The following is a 25,597-nucleotide window of genomic DNA, read 5'->3' as shown; positions in this document are numbered from 1 at the left end:
GATAACGACATTGATGCATGATGCAAACGTCTATCTCCCTAGCAGCACGGCTTCGCGGAGTGCTCCCTCTTTCTCTATCAGCTAAATAAAGCAACGCTGCAAGCGAATTCGATCATATACGACGCGAGCGTGAGAAAAAAGTACGAAAACGCCACGATGCGGACCTACCACAGCCGCTCCATAGGAAGACGAACTGGTGGTCTCAGGCATCAAACTCCAAAGACAAAAAGCAAAGCCCAGGCCCAACGTTATATACATCAGCGGCTCAACGAGCCAAGGAGAAAGAAGATGAGAAGGAGGCAGAAGAAGAAGTGCCTACATGGGAGGACCCATGTACGCGTCGAACTGGAAGTTACTCATGTCGGTCGAGACAGGGAGATTGGGGTCGAAGAAGGCGGTGTTGTCGAAGACCATAGGCTCACTCGCATGCATACTCATACCATAGTCCATGTTAAACTGGTTTGAGTCTACAGGGACTTGGTTGATCATCTGTACTGGCATGGGCATGGGCATGGGCATGGGGACCTGCATAGGCAGAGGTTGCTGTGACGCGGGGTAGGCGGCAGCCGCGGCGGGGACAGCAGTGTTGTCAATCTCATAAGAGGGAGCGTCGAAGGAGTTGTCGATCTGCTCGGCCGCATCATTGTCGGATTGGCTCTCTGGCGATTGCGGGGTGGGCTTGTTGTCGACTTCCACCTCTTTGATCCAGTTTTGCTTGAGATACTCCATAGGAGGGTGGTCTCCGCCACCAATGCCACCACGCTTCTCGTCGTTCTTGCCCTTCCTGCCCCTCTTGCGGGGATGGAAGTGCGCACGTCGAAGGTGAGCGGCAGCGTTGTAGTACGCGCCGTACACCTTCTTGTTACGGCAGTGCTTACAATTGGCAAGGAACTTCTTGTCGGCTGAAGAGTCGACGCAGATGTAGCCCTTCCTGCGTGAGGCATGGGCACGAGCAATGTGACGGTCAAGCTCATGAGTGCCACGGAACCCATCGGGTCGCTCGTTGCAGAAATTACACTTGATCTTTGGATGTTGAGGGCGCACGTACGGTGTCTTTGACAGAACACCGACAGTCTTAGAGGAACCATCCTCAGACCTTATCCTTGTCATCTGAGCATTGGATGACGCAGACTCGGTCTTATCATTGTTGTCGATTGCCTTCGGAGCAATCTTGCGAGACGCAGCTTGCGCAACGATCTCGCGTTCGCGTTGCGATTGACGAGAGCTATTCAATGAAGATGCAGAGATCTCGCTCGAATAACCCTCGCTTGATGAAGCTGAAGTCGACCTCCGCATATCCTCCGCCAGGCACGACTGATCGTTGTCGGAAGAGGCAAGTGTAGCACTTGCAGGAATAGATGAAGAAAGGAAAGCTTCACTGGAGGAGCCAGTGAAGTTGAGAAAATGAGAACCATCAGCGGACTCGCTGATGGGCTTTGATGCGACGTTAAAGGAAAAAGGAAAAGACCCATCCTCTGGGAGGATGGGCATACATGAAGAATTTGACTGGTTGCGCGACATGGAAATGTTATCAAAAAACAAAGGGTTGTAACTACCTTGACGACTCATGTTACTAGATTGAGTAACAGGAGTCATCAGAGCTGTTGACGGCGTGCTGGGTGAAGAGACATCCGAAGACGAACTCCACTGCAGGTTTGGTGTCAGTTGCAACTGTTGTGAATGCTGGGGGGTGGGGAGGGATGAGTTGTCTGGCTGGATGCAGCTGTTGACGTAGTCGCCAACGCTGTACTCAGCGATGCTGTTGTAAGCAGTCTCTGGCACCGACTGGAGAGTCGGCTGTCTTCGCATTGAAGAGTCAGAGTAGAGCGTGTAGTCGGTATTTTGCTCTTGGGGCATGGACTGCCAGTCAGAGTATGAAGTGTTTGAGCGCTGGAGACCGCTGGCCATGGCCGAGTCTGAGCGGTTCATGACGGGGGCCGAGCGGGTACGGTCCATGGACTCGAAGCCGGTAGTCTGGTGGGTGTTAGATCAGGGACGAGCAGACCAAAGGTAGTCCATACTGGGAGCTGAGTCATGTCTGACGCGCTGAAGGCCATTGAGCGTGGTACCTCGTGGGCCACGGAAGGTTGTGAGGTTTGGCAGGCGGCCTGGAACCAGGCGCGGTTCAGCTCCTCGTGCGAGAGATGTGCGTTGCTCAGGCAGAAGTTGCGCTTGGCCTGTTCGAGGAAGTCGACGTAGGTATTACTACTACTACTACTACTGCTGCTACTGCTATTCGAAAGAGTCGAGGCCATGACGTCTGAGGGGTAGTGGGATGGTGCGGCAGGAGAGAAAAAAATAGTGGTAGCGGTTGGTAGCGGTTGGTAGCGGTGTAAGAAGCAGGCTGCACGAGGGACGGTGATCAGCAACAACGGCCAAAGCAAGGGATCGTCTGTGCAGGAAGATCTTACGGTGGTGATGGGCGGTGATTGTCAAGAAAGAGGCAGATTGGGGTCTCTGAGAATAGCGAGGCGATGAATAAGTGAGAGTGCGGGTTGAGAAGGGGAGCATGTGCTTTTAGCACCACCTCAGAGCATGGGGGACGAGCGATGCGCTGGCTCGTGTCGGAGAGCGTCTGACGACTGCGGCCCGCGCTGAGCGGTGGACAGAGGGCCAAGCTGGGCTCAGAAGGGCCATCCTCGTTGGCGATCGCTGGCCATGGTCTGATGTGTTATTGGGCCAAAGGGGCCGGCCGCAATTTTCATTCGCTGCCTCACTTCTGACGCACGGAAACCAATGAGCCGACCCTGGCTGCTCGATCCTGGGGTCTACCCAGTGCGACCCTATCGTGAACCCACACTCGGTGAAGGACCACCAGGTTTCATGCGTGCTTTCGCATTTGGCAAACTGTGCTGTCAGTGGCAGCGGCGTCGCCCACACATCTTTTCTCTGGCGTCGCGCCAATCACCCTGTTAATCCCAATCCGTCCGCCGCACGGCTGAATCGCCAGCCATCAGTCGTCATCGCTCAAGTGCACGCGAATCGCGGAAACGGCGGATCGCCGTCAGTTTTCTCGACTCCGTTAGACATGTCAGCAATTGAAGAGTCCAGGCTCAATGATCGTCTCCCATACTGGCAACCGCCAGCCCATGTGTCGCGAACTACCCGTTAGGGTTGGTGTCCTCATCGCGATTCACACCTTGGCAGACCATCACCCCCAGGTACCTAGGTACCCCAGCCTGAATCGCGTTACGCGGCTCATTTCCCGTAAGGTTTGATTGATTCAATCTATGCTGTTGCTAACTTGGTCACCAACTTTCCATATGTTGTCCCCAAGTCGCAGGGGACTTGAGGAAGGCTGCGCCAGGAAGGCCTGGTGACAGCAGTCCTCTCAGCCTGCTGCGCTTACGTTTCTCTGGTGGATGCATCGAAACCGTAGATGACGCGGACGAGAACTTGGACTTCAGGCCCTCTTCCTGGGGAGGACTCTGTGCGACACCATGGCACATTGGCCCTGTCTCCTCCACGCTACAAACGCTTGCCTTGCGCGTGGCCATGTCCTGCATCCCTTCATCCATGTCGTCGCTCATGATTAGACTTTCTCGTAACCAGTACTGGTCAAAGGTGACCTCAGTAACCTTCCCAACCACACCGAATTCCTCGAAAAACATGACTATGCCATCCAGCCCGACGGTATCCGATATTCGCCTTCCTAGTGAGTCTAGCTTGAGGTCAAACGTAAATGGATCAAGCGTTGCGACAGAGTCTCTACGGAGCTTAGCTGGATGCGCCGCCAGCATAATCGCCCCGGGTAGATAAACTCTCCGCCTTTCAGCCGCGTCAACGTCTCCATTGTTGTGCTTGCGCTTTAGCGTACGGCGGCCTTCTACGTTTGCCCGTGCGGACGAGGGCGAGTGGGTTTTTTTATGAATAACGGTTTTGACCGACTTGACTGATTTCCGACCCCACGAGCGAGATGAGTGTGGACTACCTAAAGTTTCACTTGTCGCAAGCTGGTTTGGTATCGCGTAACATTCTCGTGGTGTTGACAGCATCGAGCTTGGTGAGGTAGGTAATTTCTTTGATTCAAAGTCCGCCAGAGCTGTGTTTAACGTTCTAAGCTGCTTCTGTCTCAAGGTTTCCTGTACTCGTGCTTTGTTGGAGAGAGATCCGGGATCATGCCTCATCTCAGACAAGATGGTGGCCTCATCACCCTGGCATGGTGGTTTGGGTAGTGCCTTGCGCGGTCCCAGTCGCTCGTTGTTAGAGGCTTCTCTGATATCCAAACAGTTCGCGAACCTATCACACGGCCTCGGTTTCCCCCTCCTGATCGTTTTCGTATAGGTCAGCTTTGCACTGATTGCTCGTCGCGGTTCTAGTGCTGGCGCAATCAATGCTTCGAAGACGCCCGGAGGTGCTGTCTGTGACTTCTTCCGCAATTGAGGTTGATCTGCGACATTGACATTATTGCTGAAGCTTCTCCTCCACAGTCTAAGGTTGTCTTTGAGCGGCGGTGACACCATTCTAATCGTTGGTGTTTCTGGTGACTCTGGTTGTCTGTGCGATGGTGGTGATCTCGGTGGTGTTCGTAGTTCCAGTGTGGCATCGTTGTCATACTCCGCTTCGTCTTCGGAATTCGAGGCAGAGGAAAACATCATAGTCCAAAGACCATCAAGCATGCTCGTACTGATCTCGCTCGTAGGCCGGCCTGCAAAGTTTGCAGACGGCAGCATTTCGACGGGCATGTCATAGTAATCCTCTGCAGCGTGTTCCATGGTCTAACAAATATAATGGAGAAGTGTAGTGGTGAGTACTCGAATGCACATATGAAGTATGGTAATTGCAGAGCTGCTTAAAGTCTCTCTTTGTTTACCCATGGCTACACTGGTGCTGTTGTTGCACAGACGAACATGCAAATGCATTCCGATATTTTAGTAGACAAAGGAAGCCTTGGAGATATCCGACAGAGGCGAAGCACGAATAGTTACCTAGACAGGAACTACTCTGTCTGCCGACGTCAAGCCATTAATCCCGGATTTGATGAGGATTGCTTACATTGGGTGTAGGTTCGCGGCGTACGACCGTCTTGTATCACCCCTTGCATATGCGCAGTCGCTGAGCCTCACCAGCCCAACCAAACTAAGGCTCAATACTCAAAGCATCTCTAGTTTGTCCATTATCTATTTCCAGATGTCCTGCGTGAATACGCGCTTATTCTATTCGGATGCTCCCGTGGAAGCAGTGTGCTGCATGTATCGTGGACATGGTCAAAGATCATGGTGCGTTGCTCGGGAGTGACGTTTTGCAGCTCTTTGAGTACTGCGCCTTCTCAATGCGTCTATCTCAGATCTTGCTTAGAGGTTCACATGTAGTTTCGATCAGGATGACCCTCTCCGGGCCCTCTTCTGATTCGTAAAATATTTCCTAAGAAATTTGTCCTCATCCAAATCAGAATCTCGAGATGTCCGGATTGTGTACCAAGGAAACACACCATGGCAGTTTTGGACACGTATACGCTTTATTGAACGAATTATTCGTTCAACGATACGAAAATCGAGTATTGAAAACATGTATCTATACAGCTTGTTCCGCTCATTTATGTATTACTGCCAATCTTTGGCACCAGATATGCTTGCCATCAAAATTTAACTTTTTCCAACCCCAAAGTTGCCATAACCAACTTACAAATTAGGAGTCTCTTCCCTCTCACCGATGACGTTCAAGAAAGCAGTGTGCACATGTTCAGTCAAGTCGCTGGCTTGCAGCGACCTGCCCTTCTCCTTGAATGCAAGCTTCGAGCACTCCCTGGTAATGCATGATCCACCATATGCTGCAAGAGCAAGTGTCTCACTCCTCGACATCTCGGTTCCGATATCCCAGATCTTGTCGTGGTATGCTTTCCTGTATGCCAACAAGGTCGCCAAACTGCCGGTAAGAGTATCACCTTGGCCACCAGAGCGCTTTAAACCACCCTCGCCCTCGGATACGAGTGTGTGCGAGCCATTGGATATGTAGTCCTTGGAGCCCTTTTGAATAATGGTGACGCCGCCAAAAGCCTTTGACAATTTGGCGCAGAGCTCTGAAGGATCGCCTTCATTGACATCTACACCCTTAGCCTTGGCTAGCCTTCCGAACTCAACAACGTTGGGTGTGAGTATACACTCGGTGCAGCCATCCACAAGCTCCGGTCTTGTCTGCGCAAGGTATAGACCGTCTGCGTCCAGCACGAACGGAATGCCCTGTTTCCTTGCCTCTTGGATAACCTGTGCGCAGGTGTTTTGCATGAGCTCATCACGACCAAGGCCGGGACCAATGACAATAACATGTAGGCGTGATAGCATGCTAACGACTTCTGAGGTGATGCTCTCTGCGCTTTCGGTCTTGGCGAGGTTCTTCGATTGACGCATGTATGGATGCACCATGAGGTTGGGAGAGTAAGTCTTGATCACCGCACCGGCACCAGGTTCGCAGATTACGTGAGACTGTAGGACGTTGAGCAAGTTGTTTGTTGTAAAGATATATGTGTATTCTTACCATGTCACAACCTAGCTTTGCGGATGCCATAGCAGAGAAGTAGGGCGCACCAGTGTAGTCTTCACTACCGCCGATAACAGCTACGCGACCCAATTGACCTGTACAAGCAAGTTAGACTCTTTTTCGTTGACTATTGTCACATGTCCGTACCCTTGTGGAAGCTTTCAAGCATGGGCGGTACCATGTTGTAGACCTTCTTGAGGAGGTCTTTCCTAGTTGCGCTGGCCATCTTGATACTGTTTGAGGGACTGGTTGCTATATTGAGCGTGGTTTTGTCAAGTGTTTATAATTCGTAAGTGTTGTTGAATGCTGTGATGAGCTTTCCGGGTCTTTGGTTTTGTTATGGAGCTCAACGCGCAGAGTACGTCATAATGATAGCGGGGCCATGATGGGGCTGCTCCACGCGCTGCGCGCCACAGGATGCGATGATGTGACGCGTGGAGAACAGAGATAGGAGAAAGCATGTAATAAAGTCAACGCAAAGTACGACAGCGAGGTGATGGTAAGGTATTTCAATTGTTTTCAATTGCTAAAACAGTCTTTTACTCCGCCACACCTACACCCATCTTGGAGAACCCATGAAAGAAGGCGCATTTTCCAAATGTAAGCCCGTGTCTCCTTGTCAGACCCCACTAATCATGCTATTCCAGCATTATATATACACACACGGCAAAATCGCTCAAAACATGGAAGCTGGTGCGCGCCGGTCGACGCACTTCGCTCAGGCCTGCCCAGACAATCCAGCGAAACCCGTTACGCTTCAGTATCGCAATCAAGCCATTATAGGACGAACGGCTGCTACAAAACCAGATAATGAAGGTAACTCTCTGCTCATTGCTCAGACACATTGCATCTAGGCGGAAGCAGTCTCCGTAGTTGCAGCTGCTGCCTCAGGCTCAGCAGCCTTCTCAGCACCATCTCCACTTTTCTCGGCCTCCGCTTGCGCTGCGGGTGCGTCCTTAATGACGTCCTTGTCGGCTTCTGACATGTGTACGTCGCCGTCCTCTTCGGCAGTCTTCGTGGCAGCAGCTTCGGTGGTAGTGTCGTCGATCTTCAGTCCCTCTGTGGCCTTCTCGACAGAGGGCGCCTCCTCCTTGGCAGACTCTGACTTCTCCCGCTCTTCGCCCTTGACGCCATTGGTAGCAGTTGGCTCAGACTCGGAAGCCAGAGCGCCACTCCACTTGTTGAGTAGATCTGCCGAGCGCTTCTTGAAGTTTAACTCTCCCTCCATGGGGATAGTTTCGAGCTTCATGATCGCCCTCAGGACCTTATGAACCTTGGTCTTCTTGATTACTTCAGCCTCCAGATCCTCATGGGCTTCTAGCTGCGTTAAGTATTCAGACATGCTCGCCATATCTTCGTCCTTGGGTGCTTGGTCGCGCGAGAGGAAACCCTTTTGCAAGCGATGGCGGAGGTATAGAACTTGTTTCTCGCGCTTCAGTAGCCGCTCCTCCTCGGTCATAGGTGGCTCCTCTGGGGTTGGATCCACAGCTTCCTCGCTAGACTTCTTCTTGGACTTGGGTTCCTTCTTTGGTTTCGCTGCTGATGCATCCTTTGGCGTCTTCGTGGTCAGCTTGAGCTTGGTCTTGGGAGTCTTTGCAGCCTGTTAAAGAATTAACGGATGTGAAACAATCGAGGATCGTGATTCATACTTTCTCGTTCTCACCATCACTCTCATCACCCTTCTTACGCTTCTTGGTGGCCTTGGCTTTCTTAGCGGAAGGAGCAGTCTCGTCAGCGTCTCCCATCTCAACGTCTTCAGAGTCCGGGGCTGTGCTCTTGCGCTTGGCAGCCTTTTCGGCCTTTGCCTGCTTCTTTTGATCCTTCTGCTCCTGATCTTCTTGCATGGCGGATTCATGGGCACTCAACATCTCCTTGAAGTGTGCCAGATCATAACCTTTAGCGGCAACTTGGTACGCTTCCCAGAGTTGCTTGTTCTTCTTCCCTTGGTTGCCGGAATCTACGTCCTTCTTCACCTCTTCGATGTCGAATGTCAACAAATCAGTGTTAACTTGCCATGCAAATTCGTTGGTGCCCAAGAACATAATTGGGTATCTTCTGTCTTTGGCGTTTTTACCGCCTTCAAGGAAGTCTTCGCGGTATGTGCCGTCAATGCGCCTAGCACTAACAGGACGCTTGACGAGGAGCGATTCCGGGAGCATCTCCTCATCGCAAACGATGACTGGCCATGGCTGGTAACCGCGCATGGCGACCATGAACATGTCACCAGGCGACACGTCTAGGCGCAGCTTGATTTCCTTCTTTCCCTTTTTGGCCGGTGTCTTCTTCTTATGCTCGGGGACACCTGCGCCCGACTTGCGCTTTCCATTTGCAGCCTTCTTCGGTGCTGGGGTGCCATTCGTTACTGGCGCGTCGGAGGCAGGGGCAGCATCTAAAATAGCGTGTCAGAATGCAAACGTGATGTATTGGCAATGTTCATGAGGTCTGGGATTCGAAGAGAAGCGTGGCTGCACTTACCTGCGTCATCGCTAGCTGCAGATGGCTCTGCTTGCGCGTCAGCAGTGGTGTCCTGCTTCTCAGCGTCGTCCTTTTGCGCGCTGTCATCTTCGGGAACTAATTTGCGATCGCGTTAGCTAATGCCTCTTCGTTTGTTTGCGCACAAGTAAGTTGTTACCTTCGGCGACGCCTGAGGTGGCTACGACACCGTCCTCAGCCGGCTTTGCCTCAGCAACAGCAGGCTCCGCTACAGCGTCTGTAGAACGCGTCGGCTCGTCGACAGTGTTCGTGGTATCCGCAGACACGGGTGGGTTGGCTTCCTCGGCCATTGTGCGAGTCGAGCTCACGCTTGTATGATGTCGTGTCGACGCGTAAGGGAGGCGCAGATTCGCGAATTACCTCTTCGATGTGTTGGGGGCGATGGCTATACCGCGTGATTGATGGTTGACCAGGTTGATCGATGGTGCGCGGTGGGTGAGGTGGTTGGGTCGTATTGTGGTGGTGTGGGGAGGGCGAAGAAGAGATCGGAGACGCAACTCTTGAACTTTCCAGCAACGCCAGGCGTAACACGTGACGTTCTTCGACCTGCACGCACCACGCGGGCTATCGTGTTCGGAGAAGTTTGAGGTATTTCTCTGTCGCTCGTCCAGGCACCACTGAGGATTTGATAATGTTGCAGCGAGTGCGACGTGTTTGCTGGGTGGTGGAAGGAATTCGCGCGATGCGATGACTTGGGTCCGTGCAGGAGTACAGCCCTGAGAGCAGCCGCGCCTCCGGCCAAGCAAACCCACCGTTCTGATACTTGTGCACGACGCTTGGAGATGATGCGAAAGTAATGGCCTTCCCTTGTCGGCGCAGATCTTTTGCTAGTGTCCTTGTTATCTTCTTGAGCTGAGGTGAGTGGTTGAGCAGTCGATCGGTTGTGACTGCCAGGCCGCCAATGATGAGCTAGACGGAGCTCTGGAAGTAAGAGCGCAAACTGTTGGTAGTAGCGCCCCCCGCCGAGATCACACTTCCTAGCTCTTTCTTGCTTTGTCAGGTCTATATACTTGCTGTTAGCTGATGACACTCGTTCTGTGAGGATGACAAGATGTAAGTGGCTATGTTGGGTGGCACCAAGTCAGAACGCTGAGCTGCGGGGTTTCGGACTTGCTCAGGTAGACTTGTCAGGGTATTTTTGCATTTCGGCTACTACTAGAATGCGTCAGCTTAAATACGACTGGTGTTGAAGATAACAAAGAAACACTCACTGTAATCCAACCTGCTCTGCCAGATATCCGGATTCTATCCTGAAGACAAAGCGCGCTGCATTTGCAGCCCTATTGTCCCCCTATCACAACGGCCCCTCCCCTGCGCAACCAAACCTCGTTGCAGATGTGGATGTTACCTCGTCCGAATGGCATAAGCAGCCCATTTGCAGTCGAGCCAGTCTGAGGGTTTGATGTATCTGCCTCAACCTTATTCGTAATGATGTCTCCAGGGTGCATAACAAGGAGCCTACCGTTGAAAAGGTCAAGCTGGCCGAATTCTACTATCGGGGATACAACATTGTGGATTGTATCAATTTTCTGATGTGTGAAGGCTAGCTGGCCCTTTTGGGATGATCCCGACAATCCAGAACGTTTATCCAGCCACCTAAAAGCTTGTGATACCATTGCTTTGGGCCAGCTTGAACAAGTCCTCGGCTTTATGAAGATCGCTCACGTTCCGTCTCTTTGCTTCAGTTGTTGGTATGTTTTGCCTACGTAAGCAAAGACGTCTTGAGAACAAAGGCCTGCCTGCATAAGATGTAGTGAGAAATGGATACTGAGAGAAGACCTCAAAGATACGACATGCAGAGGAGTGCACATATACCACCACCCCGCACATGGAAATACAAGCGCAACAACGGACATACGTGAAGAACACGATTTCAGCCTTGGCAGCGATATCCAGAGCTACGTTATAGGGTTCAGTTTTGGCCGTGGCTCCGTAGTGCCTAGGATGTCTTGAGGATACTGGACGACAAGGTATGCTTGTCCGTTGAGCATTAGGTGTACTTAACGGAGAATACAGGATCAGTCATATCCTTAAGCAGGACTGAACATGGGGCCTCCAAACTGAAGACTGCCCCGGATTATCACGGTCCGAAACAGGGGGTTTCCGTATCCGCGTTGACTATCGATAAGCCTAACCTGCATCTTCCATCTCTTGCCAACAGTTCGCTGCAGAGGCACGCTCGCTTGTCACTTCTGCTCGCAGGTTCGAACTTGACCGATAATCGGGTTGTCCAGTTTTGTGGGAATACTGCACATGGCGAAGTCTTATTGCGACTCGCTCCCACACTGTCGAGTGGCCAGTGCTAGTGTTCTGCAGATATGTAGAGCTCGCAAAGATTCTTCATGCGCAGGGCTGTTCCGACGTGGTGTGAGGTAGCCATGATTGATGCTGCGGCCTTTGCACGTAGAATAACTGGGAAGAGCTCATCCAAAGCTGCTTTCGAAGAGCCAAGGGACGGGGGCCAAAACGAGGCCCTGCTCAAAACCGATTTCAAAGCCTCAGATACACTGTGCGTGTATTCGTCATTGTATCTGTCCGATTCGGTTGCTCGTACAACGCATGCGATAGTCGTTCGTTCGGCCGGTGCATGTGGTCGATCGAGGGGCAGTGGAGCATCAATAGTGCCATCGTGTCGTCGTGGCGAGGTGCATGATTATTAGGAATGCAAAATGGCTATCCAAAGTTTGCGCGTGGAACATGCGAGATGTACTTCTGCGGGCGATGCGAGGGTGTTGATGGTGTTCGAAGCGGGCGGCTCCCACGAGCGGCCTGTGGTTGTCGCTAGTGGTCCAGCCATCACGTGTACTGTTAAGCGCTGCAAAACCAACCTTTGAGCATGACCTAAGGAACGCTGTATGTATTTTCGTTTTGGCCGTGGAAATGAAATTGCCACAACTGTGATAAATGGAAAGAAAAGCAACAATCGAGGTTCTAGACATAGCGTGAATGCATGCACTTAGGATACGTGCTTCGGCAGACTTGCACAGGTGCACTCAACCCGCCTAGAACTTCTGTCATACGTTCTGAAACAGTAACGTACAGGATACTGCAAAAGCCTTACCCGCTAAAGCCCGGTTCGCGCATACTTAGCGCAAGGCAATCGTGGACCCGGAGATCTGCATCCCTAGCTTTCGTCACAGATCAGAAAGTTGCGCAACAAGCATCCCCGCCATTCACACCAAAACTATGGCGACTGAGGCACCCACCGCAAATGTCGCACCTACTGGCGACTACTCAGCAGTGTGGGCGGACAAATACCGTGGTGTATGTATTCTTGAGCATGAACTGCATCTTGTCTAATTATTTGTAGGCGACTGTAGAGGACCTCGACCCCCCGCCTGCCTTGTCCATTCAACCCTCGGACCCTATATCATGGGCGCTCATGTCCGGCCTTGAGCGCGACTACACACACCTCACAGTAATCTCTCAAACGAACCGCGCACTACTCGGCTACATCAGCATTCCACACCTACAGCAGCTCCTCAAAGAAGGCAAAGTCAAGGACAGCGACCCCGTTGAGGCAGCAATGCACAAGTTTCAGCGACGCGGCAGGAGGTACAAGGTCATCACAACCGAGACCCCGCTAGAGGAACTCGAGCAGTTCTTCGCTGGTGGGGTAGATGGAAGTGGGAAGCAGGAGTTCGCGGTGGTAACGGACGCCAGTAGGAAGTTTGTATTGGGCGTAGCCACACGGGCTGATTTGGAGAATTTCGCAAAGAGAAGAGCATAGAAATGCTCGGGGAGGGATCACAGGAAAACGTGGGAGGGTACCCATAGGTGCATTGGCAGGCGTTTATCTGGTATACCCTATGGCCGGGACTATGGAGGCTGGATTCAACACACGGCTTAAGAAACAATAGGTCTCTTCAAAATAGTCACCATGTTACTTGGAAGCATAGAATGGTAAACTAACATTAAATAGCGAACTTGACTAGCTTGCCTACGTTCCACTAATGCATAGTACTGTGTACAATGCCATGCTTCGTAACACCAAGTTGTCCAATCTTACTCACTCCAAATATGCTTTCATATACAAACGTGTTGAACAACTTCTCTCATGAAGAACGCGTTGAATCCCCACAGACGTCATGATAGAGGGTAATGCATCTGCTGAGTCATGTCCTCCTCTCATTTCCGATCCATGGTCGCCATGCGCAAACCATAGTCTCGGGTTCCCCACACACCGGAAGGTAGAGCGACGGCTCCTCATGGTTTTTTGAACTTGAATATTTTTGGACACAAAAGTCCTCAACCGCAATTTTCTTTCTCTTGCATCGTTCGTCGCTGGCATGCTCGCGCCTTGCTTCCGCATGCGCAGTAGACCCCTCCTCCAGCACCAACTATCACAAGCCTGGAGACCAGCACTTCGAACGCCAACAAGACTACCCGCAGTACCTGCTCTCCCACCACGACGTTCGAGATGCTATTCCAAAAAAGCGTCCAAAGCGCAAACGGGCGCTGGCACGACGACGCCCGTTCCTGACAATGCGAAGCCGCCCAAGTCCAAGTTGCCTTTCTACTTTGAGGCTGGATATGCGCTTTTCGCAAAGAGGCCTTCACGGCCGTTTCCTCCGCCATTCTTGTCGTTGCCTTCAACGAGTTTCTCTGAACCCCTAAGTACACATAACAAGAGTAGGGATCGCCGACCGACTGTAAATGGGGAGATGATAAGAGGGGTTACAAACGGGGACGATGCGGTGCTAGTCAGTGAGAGCTTCATTGCAGCAAACGACGGTGTGGGTGCATGGGCGACGAGAGAAAAGGGACATGCCGCGTAAGTCCTGTGTCGTTTGGTTATCTAGGAGGTGCGAGTGCTGATCATACACTACACAGTTTATGGTCCCGTCTAATCGCCCATTTCTGGTCTCTTGAAATCGAGGGCGCGTCCTATTCCTCCACCTCGCCTCCAAATCCCGTCACGTACCTCCAGACCGCATACGAACTCACCAAGCAAGCGACCTCCTCGCCCAACGAATGGCACGGCACAACTACTGCCTGCGGAGCGCTTCTCGGAGCGGATAACGAACAACCGGACCACCCCTTGCTCTACGTGACGCAATTAGGCGATTCCCAAATCCTCGTCATACGACCAAGTAGCAAGGAAGTCATCTACAAAACGCAGGAGCAATGGCACTGGTTTGACTGTCCACGGCAACTGGGTACGAATAGTCCAGATACACCAGACAACAATGCGGTTATGGATTGTGTGGAGATCCGGGAAGAAGACGTCGTACTGGCGCTGACGGATGGTGTAGTAGACAATTTATGGGAACATGAAATTGTTGAAAATATCTGCGAAAGCATGGAGAAGTGGACCGGCGACAAAGATAAAGATACAGAGGACCAGACGTATGCTGCCGGTATGCAATTTGCAGCACAGCAGTTGATGAATGCCGCAAGAGAGATAGCTCAGGATCCGTTCGCTGAGAGTCCATATATGGAGAAGGCGATTGATGAGGGCTTATCCATCGAAGGAGGTCCGTCTACTTGGCCGTGAGAGTGAGACACCGCTGACCTTATTCTAGGAAAGCTTGACGACATCAGTGTCGTAGCCGCACAGTGTAAACGGCGCAAAGGATGAAATGGCGTAACGAGATTCTAACGACCGAAACCCTGCAACGAACGACAGACCAAACCACGCGCCGGTTGATAGTGAAAGCATCAGGGTATCATGCGCTACGTTTGCCTCGACTCCAGGAGCCACATAGCAATGCCGCGGAAAGTTTGCCAGATCGTAGGATACACGCCGTTATGCGCAACCGCCGTATGCCTTCCACACACGCACCATAGCGCCACGCCGGCAACTGAGAGACGCCACGCATTGCAGAGTATATACTAGATTGAGGACGTACAAGGTACGCAACCCGCGTGTTGATGCACGGCAAGACGAGAGAAGAAACGAGTGAGATGTTTTAATAGTATTGTCATGAAGTCCTCGGGTTTGCGATATGTAAAGTTGTTTAGTGTACAGTGGCCATGAGGCTGTTTGAGGGCGCAGTTGAAGCAAACGCATACTCTTCACCGGCCCATGCTATCCTGATATTCTATTCTCTGTGGCGCATGGGTAAAAATGTCAACAATGTTATTTGAGCATGTCAAGGACAATCGCGACCGGAGCATTCATGACCGCTTTCTCCATCCCCTTTTGGACGTACGCCTTCTGGACTGGTCACGATCGTATAATTTCTTCACTCGGTAGCACCGCGAACACCGCTTCGCATTCATATAAGAAGTGTCTGGCTCCTTTAAGCACGCGCTGCAGAGAGCGGGTTTATAGGCATCCTATGACTTCGGGGTTTCCCCTTCTTTGCGAACCGGTGAACCTGTGGGTGAGCGAGTGACACGACGTCTAGCCCTACCAGTTTTGCTGCGAGATCGTGACCTGCTTGAGCTTATGGACCGTTTGCGCTTCTTGATGTCGGTGCGAGAGTCATTGGAATCAGCTCCGGATGAAGTAGAACGTCTGCGCCGACGCTCTCGCACAGGGCTTACAGACATGGAGCTCGAGAGGGAACGACGCCGGCGGCGCGGAGGGGTTCGTGATCGTGATCGCAGCCTGGGCGCTGGTGAGCTCGATTTGGTTCTGAATGGCGGGGAACTGGAGCGCGAAGTATGCTTGGGTCGCCTCCTGCTCTCGCTCGGAGACCTATCCCTCCTTCGTCTTGCAGGTGGAGACTTGCTGCGCGAAGGAGAGCGACGGCGAACACGGCGAGGTGGAGATCTTGAGCGGCCAGTTGACGGAGAACGCCGCGTTCGACGCCTGGGCGGTGGAGATCGAGAGGGTTCTGACGATAGTGAGCGACGTGTACGACGAGGTGGTGGAGATGCAGAACGACTGCCCGAAGGTGAGCGACGGCGGTCGCGGGATCTATCGCGACGTCCTCCACGTCCACGACCACGTCCCCCTCCAGGTATGTAAACATCACGCTCGCGAGTAGGTGGGGAAGGTCTCCGTCTCCTGTTACATGTCAGTAGTCTTCTCTCCGCATAGACGCGAAAGACGTACGGTGGTGACCTTGAGTCGTGCTCGCGTCGTGGAATTCCTCTGTCAAAGTCTCTGCCGCGCCCTCTGCGATCGCTGCCACGGTATCTTCCTCCACCACGGCCGCGTTCGGGTCTATCTGAACGCTCAGGACGCTCACTTTGTCGGAAAGAGTCGATCATAGCATTCTGCGCTTGTTCTTCGGCCCGTCGAGCATCAGCTGCGGCCTTTGAAAGCTATAGAGATCCTTAGCAACAGTAATGGTGTTGGTCCGTAGTTTGGCTTACCTGCTCCTGCTGCAGTTCGGCCTTCTTCGCCTCCAACAGTTCTCGGGGCACACCCATAGGACTGTCTTGCGCACTCAGCATGAGGTCCCATAGCTCTTTGCAGAAAGGTGCTGTATCCTTGTTAAGGAAGCCCGTCAGTTGGATTTGGATTTCCTTGATCTTGGGCTGCATAGGTTAGCAAACGTTGCGCTATGCCGATTCTAGGTCTACTGACAAATTGGTTCTGTTCGATCAAATTGTAACAGGTCTCGACTACGATGTCGTCTTCGTCGCCGAGAATAGTGGTGATCCTGTTAGCAATCCACTTCTTCATAAGGTCGATGTTGACTTTCTCAATGTCGACCTTCTTGTCGAACTCGGGTGGAAACTTTGTTGCCTTGAGACGCTTCTGATCGACGCTAGACGCCATTTTGAGAATTAGAGATAGAGTGCAATTGGGAGGCAAACGGAGTGACGCGTTTGGAGAAGGACGATTTCGCGACAGTGAAAGCTGGAGCTCGGGCGGACCCATCTGCGGGCTTGGCATCCATCTCCGGGGCTACGTCAGTTGTTCATGCAGGTACAACGCGCTAAGCTCCTGCCACCCGCCGCTCCAAACCTCACGCTTTCCTTTCGATGTCTTGGGCTGGGAAACAGCGAAACCCGGTCTACAGCATCAAAGTGACGGAATACGAAAGCATAACGCTAACATGAAATGTGCCATCGGGACAATGTCCTGTTTCACCTGCCTTCGAACAGTCTATACGAGGTCTGGCTGCTCGAATCGCACAGAGCTAACATGCTCAACATGCACTTGCTGCGTTCGCACGTGTCCTCCTTCGGCTCTCAGCTAAATTGTTTTGGTCACGACTTCTCTTTATATCCCAAAGTCATGAGATTCCGACCGATCAGGATGTGGCCACAATCATCCACTTACCTGGGCCAGCATATCATTTCTCCCACGACCCATCATATCACTCCGATTGTCACTCGAACTTCTCCTCCATATCTTTCTGTCTATCATTGATTCTATCCCCATTCGTCATGGCGGATCCAGCTGCCGTTTCTGATGTGCCTCCTGTGGAAGAACCCGAAGCGCCTACCGAGCCAGAGCCCGCTCCAGAACCTCTAGCAGAGCCGCCTGCTGACCCAGCACCCGAAGAGGCTGCCCCATCCACTCCTAAGCCTGTTGTTGAACCAGAACCAGAACCAGAATCGCAAGCGGAGCCCGAGGCAGCACCTGAGAAGACACCAGAGCCTGTAGCCGAAGCGCCTCCTGAGCCAAAAGAAGAGCCTCCAGTTGAAGGTAAGCCTGAGCCTATTCCTGAAGAATCGGTACCAGAACCGGGACCGGAACTGGCAGCCGAAGCTCATCCTGGGATCGAGGAGCGTCCTGTTGGGGATCAGCCAGCACCTAATTCCGAAGAACTGGTAGCAGAGCCAAAACCAGTACCCAAGGAGGTACAAAAGCCCGCAGTCGAAGCTCTGCCTGAGCCAACAGACGAGCCCATATCCAAGAACCCACCTGAGCCTGCTGCCGAGCTGGCGCCCGAACCTGCTCCCCAAGAACCAGTCGCAGAGCCGCCAGCCGGAGAGTCTGAAGCTGCACCTGCTCCGGTTCAACGTTCCATGGATCCTGAAAGGGAACCAGAGCCAGAGTCTGAAAGTGTTCCAGAAGAATCGCCAGTAGAGCCATCAGCTGAAGAACTGCCAACGGAACCTCGAACCTCAGAACCTGAAGCTACACCTGCTCCGTTGCAACGTTCTGTCGACCCTGAGCCTGAGCTACATACTGAACCTGAAGCTGTTCCTGAAGAACCTCCAGCTGAAGTACCTGAAACAGAATCCCCAATCGAACCTTCACCAGCAGTACCCGAAGCGGTTCCACCAGCAGAGCCTGAGCCTACAGCAGAGCCAACGTTGCAAGTGCCAGCTATAGCACCTGTCGAAACCGAACCTACAGAACCTGCGCCAGCAAGTGAGCAAGTGCCTGAGCCTGCCGCTGCTCCTGAAGCTGAGGCCGAGGCTAAATCTACATCTGTGCCTGTCACGAGGGTAGCCGAAGCAGAAGAAGGCGCTGGGGCAGTAACTGAGCCTGAAACCGTGGCAGAAGAACCCGAGCCAGCACCGGCTACTGCGCCTGGAGTTGCCCCTGATTCCGGAGCAGCAGAGCCAGGAGCACCTACCGAACCTGCACCCGAGCCAGAAGCCGCGCCTGCATACACAGCTGCAGAGGCAGAGGACGTGCCAACTGCATCTCCAGAAGCTCTTGCACCTGAACCCACACCATCTGTAGCAGAAACAGAAGCACCAGCTCCTTCTGTGGCAACGACGACTGCGTGAGTACACTTAGTACTTCTCACCATCCCTGAACTAAATCAACTCCCTCAGCCTCTCCCCATACACTATACTGGATCCCAATTTCACAGCTACCTGTGTACTAATATTCTCCAGAAAAACTCGCAAGCGCGACAAGGTCAAGCTACTTGCAGCTATGCGTGCACCACCCGAGTCTGTTCCTATCATGGTGCTTCTCCGCCAGAAGAAGAAGGCTGGTGAGGATGTCAAGGCTATAGCAGACGCTATGCTTGCAGCTGCAGGATCGTGAGATGAGTTGGAAGATTGGTATTTAGATTGTGGTGGTGAACTTCAGGTCTCCCTAAGAAAGCCCTCTATCTGGCGTTGAATACCGACTCCTATGCAGATGCTACTACGAAGCGAATGAATCTCTCAGTCTTACATGTCTCCTTCGAGCCGCGCCCTTTTGTCTGCGCAAGGAACTGCCAACACGATGAGTGTGCGAAGATCACCCTTTCTCTTCTCTTCGTGCTCATGTATTGAACCCTCTTTATCATGCCTCTTTGCGTGAGTCTAAGGTTATTGATCACGTCCGCAGCTGCAGTTGCCTTTAGCCCCCACCGCAAGTTCACATGTTCTCTCTTTCTTGACCTTGCGCTTGGTGTTGCGCAGCATCTCTTGTGTCTTTGTATGTCCATACTCACTTCCAACCTCCTCTTCACCCGCCAACAGCTTTCTTAACCAAACTCCTCGCCTCCTCGAGTCCCCTACCCAACTCTCCCCTCTTGTGCGCCTCCTTCACTTCGTAATGTAGTTTCAGCAGGTCCTTTGCGCGCTTGAGGTCTGGGTCTTGCTCATCGTCTGTTGCTGTGTTGGGTTTTGCGGTGTTGTCATGGGAGGATATGGAGTTGAGATCTGTAGAGCGCGCAGATACGAGGGCAAGCGCTGCAGCGGGATCCTGCAAATGAAATGGTGTTAAAAAGAAGGGCGATGCATAGATACGAGGATAGGGTAACGTACACAAGCGCGTAAGGACACAAGATCGGATAGCATTTCCGCAAGCTGCATTGTGTTTCCTTGGCTTTGCGCCATATGCGCGGGCGCTAAAGGGAATATTGGGATATGTCTTATTTAGTCACAAATGCGTAATGTAATGTGGAATGGCTGTTGCGGTAGTTTGGTTGCGTTGCGATCGTAAGTGGGATGGATGACCCAGAAGCTCTGACGTTCACACGGCAATCCCCCCCACATCTCGGTTCCTAACCCGTAGCGGGCAGGGGCCCGAGATCAAAACTCCCGTCAATTACCGGTCAAGTACCTTCCCGAAGACGGTCTGCTACATCCTGTTTGCAGTCATATATACGTGCTTTTAGGTCATATCTGAAAACCTTGGGAATACCTCATTATGGCGAGCATACAAGCTATCAGGGCGAATTGTCGCAAGGTACGTGATTTCGTGTGGTATTCGTGTTATCAGGAAACCCTATTAGGAGAGAGAGCTGGAGAGCCATGCTATGGTAAAAGTAATTGGCACGAACCAGATTGACTATCGTGGCTTGTAAAGTTAGTGTTTCTGTGCTTTGGAACTGGACGGTGAAGGAAGTTGGATTGGAAGAGAACGAAATTTGGACTCGGCACAGAGGAGACTTTTGGTATAATCTGACACTTCGCAGGTCATGTGCATAGGCAGGAACTATGCAGACCACATCAAGGAGCTGTCTAGTGCTACGCCCAAGCAACCCTTCTTCTTCCTGAAGCCACCATCATCTATCTTGCTACCAGGCGCTGGTCCAGTACTACGACCTCGTGGTGTGAATATGCACTATGAAGTTGAGCTCGGTCTCATCATGGGCAAGACAATAAGGGATCTGCATCCTGAGGATACCAAGGGTGCTATGGATGCTATAGAAGGTACTACGGACGCTATACATGAAGCCAAGTGTAACATTATATGGAGTCCCTATCGAACTAACATTCGAAATACAGGTTATGTTCTCGCTATCGACATGACTGCGCGTAATGTGCAGGATGAAGCGAAAAGAAAAGGCCTGCCATGGTCCATTGCGAAGGGTTTCGACACCTTCATGCCCATCAGCAACTTCATCGCGAAGAGCCGGATCCCAGACCCACAGAAAGCACACCTTTGGCTTTCAGTCAACAACGAGATGAAGCAATCCGACAACACTGAACTAATGCTTTTCCGAATTCCGAGGCAACTAAGCGACATTAGCAGGGTCATGACGCTAGAAAAGGGCGATATTGTACTCACAGGAACGCCGAAGGGCGTGGGTCCAGTCAAGACGGGCGACATTATGCGTGCGGGACTCAAGGTGGATGGTAAAGATATCGAAGAGGCGAACCTGGAAGTACCAGTTGCAGATCGTGAGGGTTTGTACGAGTTCAGCGAAACATAAGGCGAAGTTTCCATACGTGAGCAACGACCGAAGTTCATCAGATCTTGAAAATTTAGAAAGCGCCGATTCCAGATATCTCCGGTTTCGCCCTTGTTCCATTAGACCTCTTCCTAGCCTTGGAACGTGACAGTGGCATAATTGCCGCTTTGCGAGGTGACATCTTAACTCTGTCTGCAGGGGTGCTTTCCGTATCATCACTCTCACTACGTCTAGTTCTTGCTGCTTTCTGCGGGCTCCGAAGAACGACAATCAACGACCTCTGTTTCTGTGGATTTGCAGCATTTGATCGAACTGGGAAAGGATCCTTTTTCTTTACAGGCGATGTAATAACCTTTGGTACGTTCGATTTTGCCGGGCTTCTTGTGACCCGCTGGGTAGGTTCCGTAGCTGTGTTCTTGCCTCGATCTGCGGCAGCGCTTCGCTTTGAGATTGCCGGTGTCCTATGGGCGGCCCAGGTTGTAGTGCTGGGTTCGGCTTTGATCTGATCTGGTTCTTGCGCATGGGCAGTTTTTCGCTTCTTGCGCGATGATAAAGCGGGCTCAGCTGGTTGCACAGATGGAAAAGGGATAGAACTAGCTGCCCCTAGCGGCTTTTGCTCATCAGCCTCCTGTGCTTGAATTTTCTTAGCTTGGGCACGTGTCACGCGTTGATTTTGGGGCTCTCTCTCAGGTAGTTTCCGCTTTCTCGAACCAGCTTTACTGACCAACTGTGTTGATGGCGGAGCAACTCTGGCACGTGGGCGGGCCTTACATGTTGAGGCTAGAACTGAGGCTGGGACTGAGGCTAGGACTGGAGATGTGCGGTTGTTGCGGAGTAGTTGTGTTGGAGGCGGAGAGACTCTGGCATGCGAGGGAGCCTCGCGCGTTGGGATCGGAGCCGGACTTCGAGCCTGTTGGATGTGTGGCAGGAGCTGTGTTGAAGGGAGAATGTCATATCCTGGTTTATCAGGCAATGCATAAGGTGTTCGGAGTTGTTCTTGTTCTTCCGAATTGCGCAGTAACATGGAGTCGTGAATCGATGGCCTCTGCATCAGTCTCTGCCGGGCTGACTTTGTTGGGCTGTCTGAGGTTACTGACGGAGCGAAGGTAGTGCTTGGATTCCTATTATCGTCAGCAATGTCGTGCACACGACTGCGTCAGAGAATTTTCTTACCTTTCTCTCATCTCTGGGTATTGTCGTACCTGGTTTCCTTCATGTGTAGGTTTCTGCATAGGGGCCAACTCTTCATCCTCAGCTTCAGTAGTCGCGTCTGAATGCCCGTCGTTCAGTAACGGAGGTGGTGTCATAGTTCTCATGATGGCTTGCTGGATCCTGAAAACTGTCTGGGAACCAGCGGTCTTGGTAGTGTGGTCCTGTTGGATAGCTTTGAGATGAGTGAGTTCTTTTTCCAAGCTCCTGATCCGACGGACGTCTTCAGTTCGACCAGCCTCGAGAACGTCAAGACGCAGAAGAACGTTTTGAAGATCCCTAGGGACTTGTCTAAGCCTATCTAGATCCTCCACGGCATGGGACATAACATTGTCCAGCTCGATCTGCTTCTGCCTGACGTGCTTGTTTGTGTCAATGAAATTACCCAGCCGTGTCATCTCGCCCATTGCCCACTTTTCGAATGCTTTGTCGTCATCTTCGGCTTCGATTGCCGCAAGTTGCTGCTCTAGATGACGGATTCTGGATGTAGCAGCCTCTGCGGCCCCCGCAACATGTTCAGTAGTTTTGATCCGGATATCGTAAGCTTCGTGATGTCTCTGGAGTTTGCGCATCTCCGTGAGCAGGTGAGCATGTTGCTGTTTCATCTCTGGGCCCCACAGCAACATCTCAGCCGATGCGAATGGCATGCGTGAGTCAATGTCGCCAGCCGTGCTCGGCCGTCGGGGGGCCATGGCGACAGAATATGGAATGACACTCAAAAGGCAGTGGACAAGGAGATGCGGTGTTGCAGGTAATGGTATGGCGTTGCTGCTCAATGACGCACGAGACAGAGAAGGCCGCTACACGTGAGGTGAGATGAGAACAAGTGAAAATGCACAAGCTGTATGGTGAGAGACAAGACTCAGCACGTTATAGTGGGTCTTGTCGCGAGAAGCAGGTGCGACGCTGGGTGTGGCTTCCTCAGCTGAGCAGTCTCAGGGGGTCATAACGTCTCAACAATCTGCTACTTCAACACGTCAATAAGGCCCAGGCCACAATACAAACGGTGAAGTAAACTCTTTCTTATTTCTTGCTACCTATTAGGTACATTGAACATTCCACTCAATCAGATCAAGCAGCACGCTTTGGACCTTTCGGCGCGTCTATTACATCATCTCTCTTCATGATGCGAATCTTGGTGTCTTTCTTCGAGCTATCTCCGTCTGATTCGGACTCCTTCGGCCGTTCTGCGACGCTTTTATCGTAGCTACTCGGGTCGATACCAAGAATTCCACCTACGTTGTTACGATCGCCAGGAACAGAGAACTCACGGAAAGCATAGCGCCATTCGTTGAGGAAGCCGCGAATAGCCTTGCCAACTTTGTCCTTGCCATTCTTGGAGTGATGGCCGGTTCCTGTGATGGCATACACTGGACGAGAAGATGAGCTGTGCTTCAGAAGAATGCCCTCGAGGTATGACACGGATTCATCTGGGTGCAGACCTGAGCGACATTAGTCCTGCTAAAAATCGAAATCACCAGCTCGACTTACCGTGAAGATCAACATACAGCTCTCTTGAGCCGTCGCTGTCCTTGTTGCGATCTTCGTAAAGAATACGAGCAGCTTCACGGTGGGCTTCACGCATCAGGTTATTCTCGCTCTGCCCCCTAAGACTAAGAGCTTTAGCCGCGCGCGAATCACTACGGTTCCAGGCCTGAGCAGCACTGATAGGTGTTAGCATGGGTGCCCCTTGTGAAGATCGACGTAACCTACCTCTGCAAAAACTTGTTGCGCAGACTACCATGCTTAAAGGCCTCGGCGCGAGCTTTAAGATACGCTTGATTACCCTTCTCGCCGGTCTCTAACCACGGAATGTGTTGAGGGGCAGGTATTGCCTGTGCAGCCACACTATTCTCGCGAGATCCGGTGAAGCTTTTGGTTGGTCTTAATCCCTTGCGGACCGGAGTGACAGGAGCAGGGACAGGGGACATGCGAACGACATCAGCAAGGTTATTAGGTCCCGGGGCATCCTTGTGATGACCGTGGCCACCCCGCTTGCCGTGGTGACGCTTTCCAGTCTTAGCAGCGGCAGCGGAGCCTAGACTAGGGAAAGCATCATTGTCGTCCACTGCAAGTACTGATGGTGTAGTAGCACGTGAGGTTTGGCGACTGCCGGTTCTAGATTGCGGACGACTACCGCCTCCAGGGGTGAAGTTGGCAAATGGGCTAAGTCCTGGTGGAGGACGTGTAGGGCCACCGCTAGTAAGACCATAGAGCTGTTCCAAAGAGGTTGCAGCTGATGTTATCGATGGGGTACCTAGGGGTGAGCCGTTGTAGTGGAGTGTAGGGAACTCATAATCAGACATCTGGAAGTTTGGTATAGGTGGAGTCTGGACGTCTGAGACAGCCATACGAGCCATGAGAGCAGAGGGATCATGTGAGAAGAGGCATGTGTCACCAGCTAGACAGTTTCCATTTAGGAAATATCTGCAGTGAGCGTTAGCTTAGAATACCCAGAGGCATGTGCATACACCTACTTGCATAATGTCTTGCTGGTATCGTGGCTGAACCTGCAATCTGCTCTGGCACAATGTCCTGTTGATAGGAAGTATTTGCACACGATGTTGCTTTTCTGCTGGCCTACGGGTGTGCTAGGTCTAAACGCCGGACTCATAGACTTTCCGATGACATATCCAGGATGCTCTGAAGGAGTAGTGGGGAGTTGTTGTACGTCTAGTTGCTGCCCCATTAGTGCAAGCAGGGCAGCACTGAGGTCATATCCATTAGCCTCCAAGACCTTCTCAAGCTCTTCGTCTGATCGGTCGTCCCTCAGAATGGAGCGCAACATGTCGTACGGGCCCATGTCCATGGTCTGGGGCTGCACCCATTCGGCCGCGGCACCGTTGAGCGTGCCGTCACCCAGGAGGGAGGACTCTGTGCTTGCAGCATCATCGTTGACCAGCCAGTCGACGGAGTGGCCATCGAGATCGCCATAGGACTCTGTGTTCGGACTTGCGCACTCGCTGAACTGGTATGCGCTCAGGCTGGGGCTATGGGGGATATGCGGTGTGGAAAAAGCAAGTCGGGGCGAGGGTCGCGGCGAAGTAAAGGGGGATGCAGTCGACGACTTTGTGCGTGCGAAGCCGGGTGGACCTATGCCGAAGCCTGGTGGAGGGTGCACCATGCGCGGAGAGTTGTTGACGGGAGTCGGAGCGCGGTTGGCCTGCCAGGGAGCTGGCGAGGGCCGGCGGATGATGGTATGACGACTGGGAGGAGAGCTGGAAGAGCTGCCGGCGTCGCGGTAGCGCCATAGGCAGTCCAGGACAATGTTCTCGAGGGACTTGCCGGTGAGGTTTGTCTCCTTGCGCAGAAGCTCCTCGAGCTTGTCCGTCTTGTCCTCCTCGTCCAGGGCCTCGTCCTGCAACACAGGCAGCGCCTTTTCGTACAAGTCGTCGGCGACCATGGTGATTGATTATTTCCAAGCAAGGAAAGAAGTATATTGGGGTGATAGGCGGTCAGAAGTGGCGCGCGGGATGGGC

General features: G+C 52.4%; 12 protein-coding genes across 12 annotated transcripts; 4 read left to right on the top strand and 8 right to left on the bottom strand.

The window, feature by feature from the left end:
* Nucleotides 1-315: 315 nt before the first annotated feature.
* Nucleotides 316-2,255, bottom strand: AA0111_g3876 (hypothetical protein; the record flags this gene model as incomplete). Its single annotated transcript, XM_028649811.1, has 2 exons — nt 316-1,974; nt 2,022-2,255. The coding sequence occupies 2 exons, from the start codon at nt 2,253-2,255 to the stop codon at nt 316-318; spliced, it is 1,893 nt and encodes a 630-aa protein (XP_028508528.1).
* Nucleotides 2,256-3,248: 993 nt separating this feature from the next.
* Nucleotides 3,249-4,715, bottom strand: AA0111_g3875 (hypothetical protein; the record flags this gene model as incomplete). The annotated part of the gene is made up of 1 exon (XM_028649810.1): nt 3,249-4,715. The coding sequence occupies one exon, from the start codon at nt 4,713-4,715 to the stop codon at nt 3,249-3,251; it is 1,467 nt and encodes a 488-aa protein (XP_028508660.1).
* Nucleotides 4,716-5,621: 906 nt separating this feature from the next.
* On the bottom strand, nt 5,622-6,703 carry AA0111_g3874 (ATP-dependent (S)-NAD(P)H-hydrate dehydratase; the record flags this gene model as incomplete). Its single annotated transcript, XM_028649809.1, has 3 exons — nt 5,622-6,422; nt 6,475-6,572; nt 6,625-6,703. The coding sequence occupies 3 exons, from the start codon at nt 6,701-6,703 to the stop codon at nt 5,622-5,624; spliced, it is 978 nt and encodes a 325-aa protein (XP_028508659.1).
* Nucleotides 6,704-7,327: 624 nt separating this feature from the next.
* AA0111_g3873 (hypothetical protein) lies at nt 7,328-9,260 on the bottom strand (the record flags this gene model as incomplete). The annotated part of the gene is made up of 4 exons (XM_028649808.1): nt 7,328-8,077; nt 8,127-8,866; nt 8,953-9,048; nt 9,110-9,260. 4 exons carry the CDS (start codon nt 9,258-9,260, stop codon nt 7,328-7,330), a joined length of 1,737 nt encoding a protein of 578 aa, XP_028508662.1.
* A 2,896-nt stretch (nt 9,261-12,156) lies between these two features.
* Nucleotides 12,157-12,700, top strand: AA0111_g3872 (hypothetical protein; the record flags this gene model as incomplete). Its single annotated transcript, XM_028649807.1, has 2 exons — nt 12,157-12,234; nt 12,281-12,700. The coding sequence occupies 2 exons, from the start codon at nt 12,157-12,159 to the stop codon at nt 12,698-12,700; spliced, it is 498 nt and encodes a 165-aa protein (XP_028508661.1).
* A 580-nt stretch (nt 12,701-13,280) lies between these two features.
* On the top strand, nt 13,281-14,551 carry AA0111_g3871 (hypothetical protein; the record flags this gene model as incomplete). The annotated part of the gene is made up of 3 exons (XM_028649806.1): nt 13,281-13,744; nt 13,804-14,447; nt 14,496-14,551. 3 exons carry the CDS (start codon nt 13,281-13,283, stop codon nt 14,549-14,551), a joined length of 1,164 nt encoding a protein of 387 aa, XP_028508664.1.
* A 907-nt stretch (nt 14,552-15,458) lies between these two features.
* Nucleotides 15,459-16,648, bottom strand: AA0111_g3870 (hypothetical protein; the record flags this gene model as incomplete). The annotated part of the gene is made up of 4 exons (XM_028649805.1): nt 15,459-15,928; nt 16,113-16,188; nt 16,240-16,404; nt 16,454-16,648. The coding sequence occupies 4 exons, from the start codon at nt 16,646-16,648 to the stop codon at nt 15,459-15,461; spliced, it is 906 nt and encodes a 301-aa protein (XP_028508663.1).
* Nucleotides 16,649-17,262: 614 nt separating this feature from the next.
* AA0111_g3869 (hypothetical protein) lies at nt 17,263-18,826 on the top strand (the record flags this gene model as incomplete). The annotated part of the gene is made up of 2 exons (XM_028649803.1): nt 17,263-18,557; nt 18,673-18,826. The coding sequence occupies 2 exons, from the start codon at nt 17,263-17,265 to the stop codon at nt 18,824-18,826; spliced, it is 1,449 nt and encodes a 482-aa protein (XP_028508386.1).
* A 408-nt stretch (nt 18,827-19,234) lies between these two features.
* Nucleotides 19,235-19,584, bottom strand: AA0111_g3868 (hypothetical protein; the record flags this gene model as incomplete). Its single annotated transcript, XM_028649802.1, has 2 exons — nt 19,235-19,474; nt 19,537-19,584. The coding sequence occupies 2 exons, from the start codon at nt 19,582-19,584 to the stop codon at nt 19,235-19,237; spliced, it is 288 nt and encodes a 95-aa protein (XP_028508387.1).
* Nucleotides 19,585-20,192: 608 nt separating this feature from the next.
* Nucleotides 20,193-20,930, top strand: AA0111_g3867 (hypothetical protein; the record flags this gene model as incomplete). Its single annotated transcript, XM_028649801.1, has 1 exon — nt 20,193-20,930. The coding sequence occupies one exon, from the start codon at nt 20,193-20,195 to the stop codon at nt 20,928-20,930; it is 738 nt and encodes a 245-aa protein (XP_028508391.1).
* Nucleotides 20,931-20,982: 52 nt separating this feature from the next.
* Nucleotides 20,983-22,810, bottom strand: AA0111_g3866 (hypothetical protein; the record flags this gene model as incomplete). The annotated part of the gene is made up of 2 exons (XM_028649800.1): nt 20,983-22,030; nt 22,083-22,810. The coding sequence occupies 2 exons, from the start codon at nt 22,808-22,810 to the stop codon at nt 20,983-20,985; spliced, it is 1,776 nt and encodes a 591-aa protein (XP_028508392.1).
* Nucleotides 22,811-23,189: 379 nt separating this feature from the next.
* Nucleotides 23,190-25,521, bottom strand: AA0111_g3865 (hypothetical protein; the record flags this gene model as incomplete). Its single annotated transcript, XM_028649799.1, has 4 exons — nt 23,190-23,560; nt 23,610-23,782; nt 23,832-24,545; nt 24,596-25,521. 4 exons carry the CDS (start codon nt 25,519-25,521, stop codon nt 23,190-23,192), a joined length of 2,184 nt encoding a protein of 727 aa, XP_028508389.1.
* Nucleotides 25,522-25,597: the final 76 nt, after the last annotated feature.

This window comes from Alternaria arborescens, assembly GCF_004154835.1.
Source record: "Alternaria arborescens strain FERA 675 chromosome Unknown contig_7, whole genome shotgun sequence".
NCBI lineage: Eukaryota > Fungi > Ascomycota > Dothideomycetes > Pleosporales > Pleosporaceae > Alternaria > Alternaria arborescens.
The sequence above is the reverse complement of the archived record's forward strand: the minus strand, read 5'-3'. Positions and strand labels throughout refer to the sequence as shown.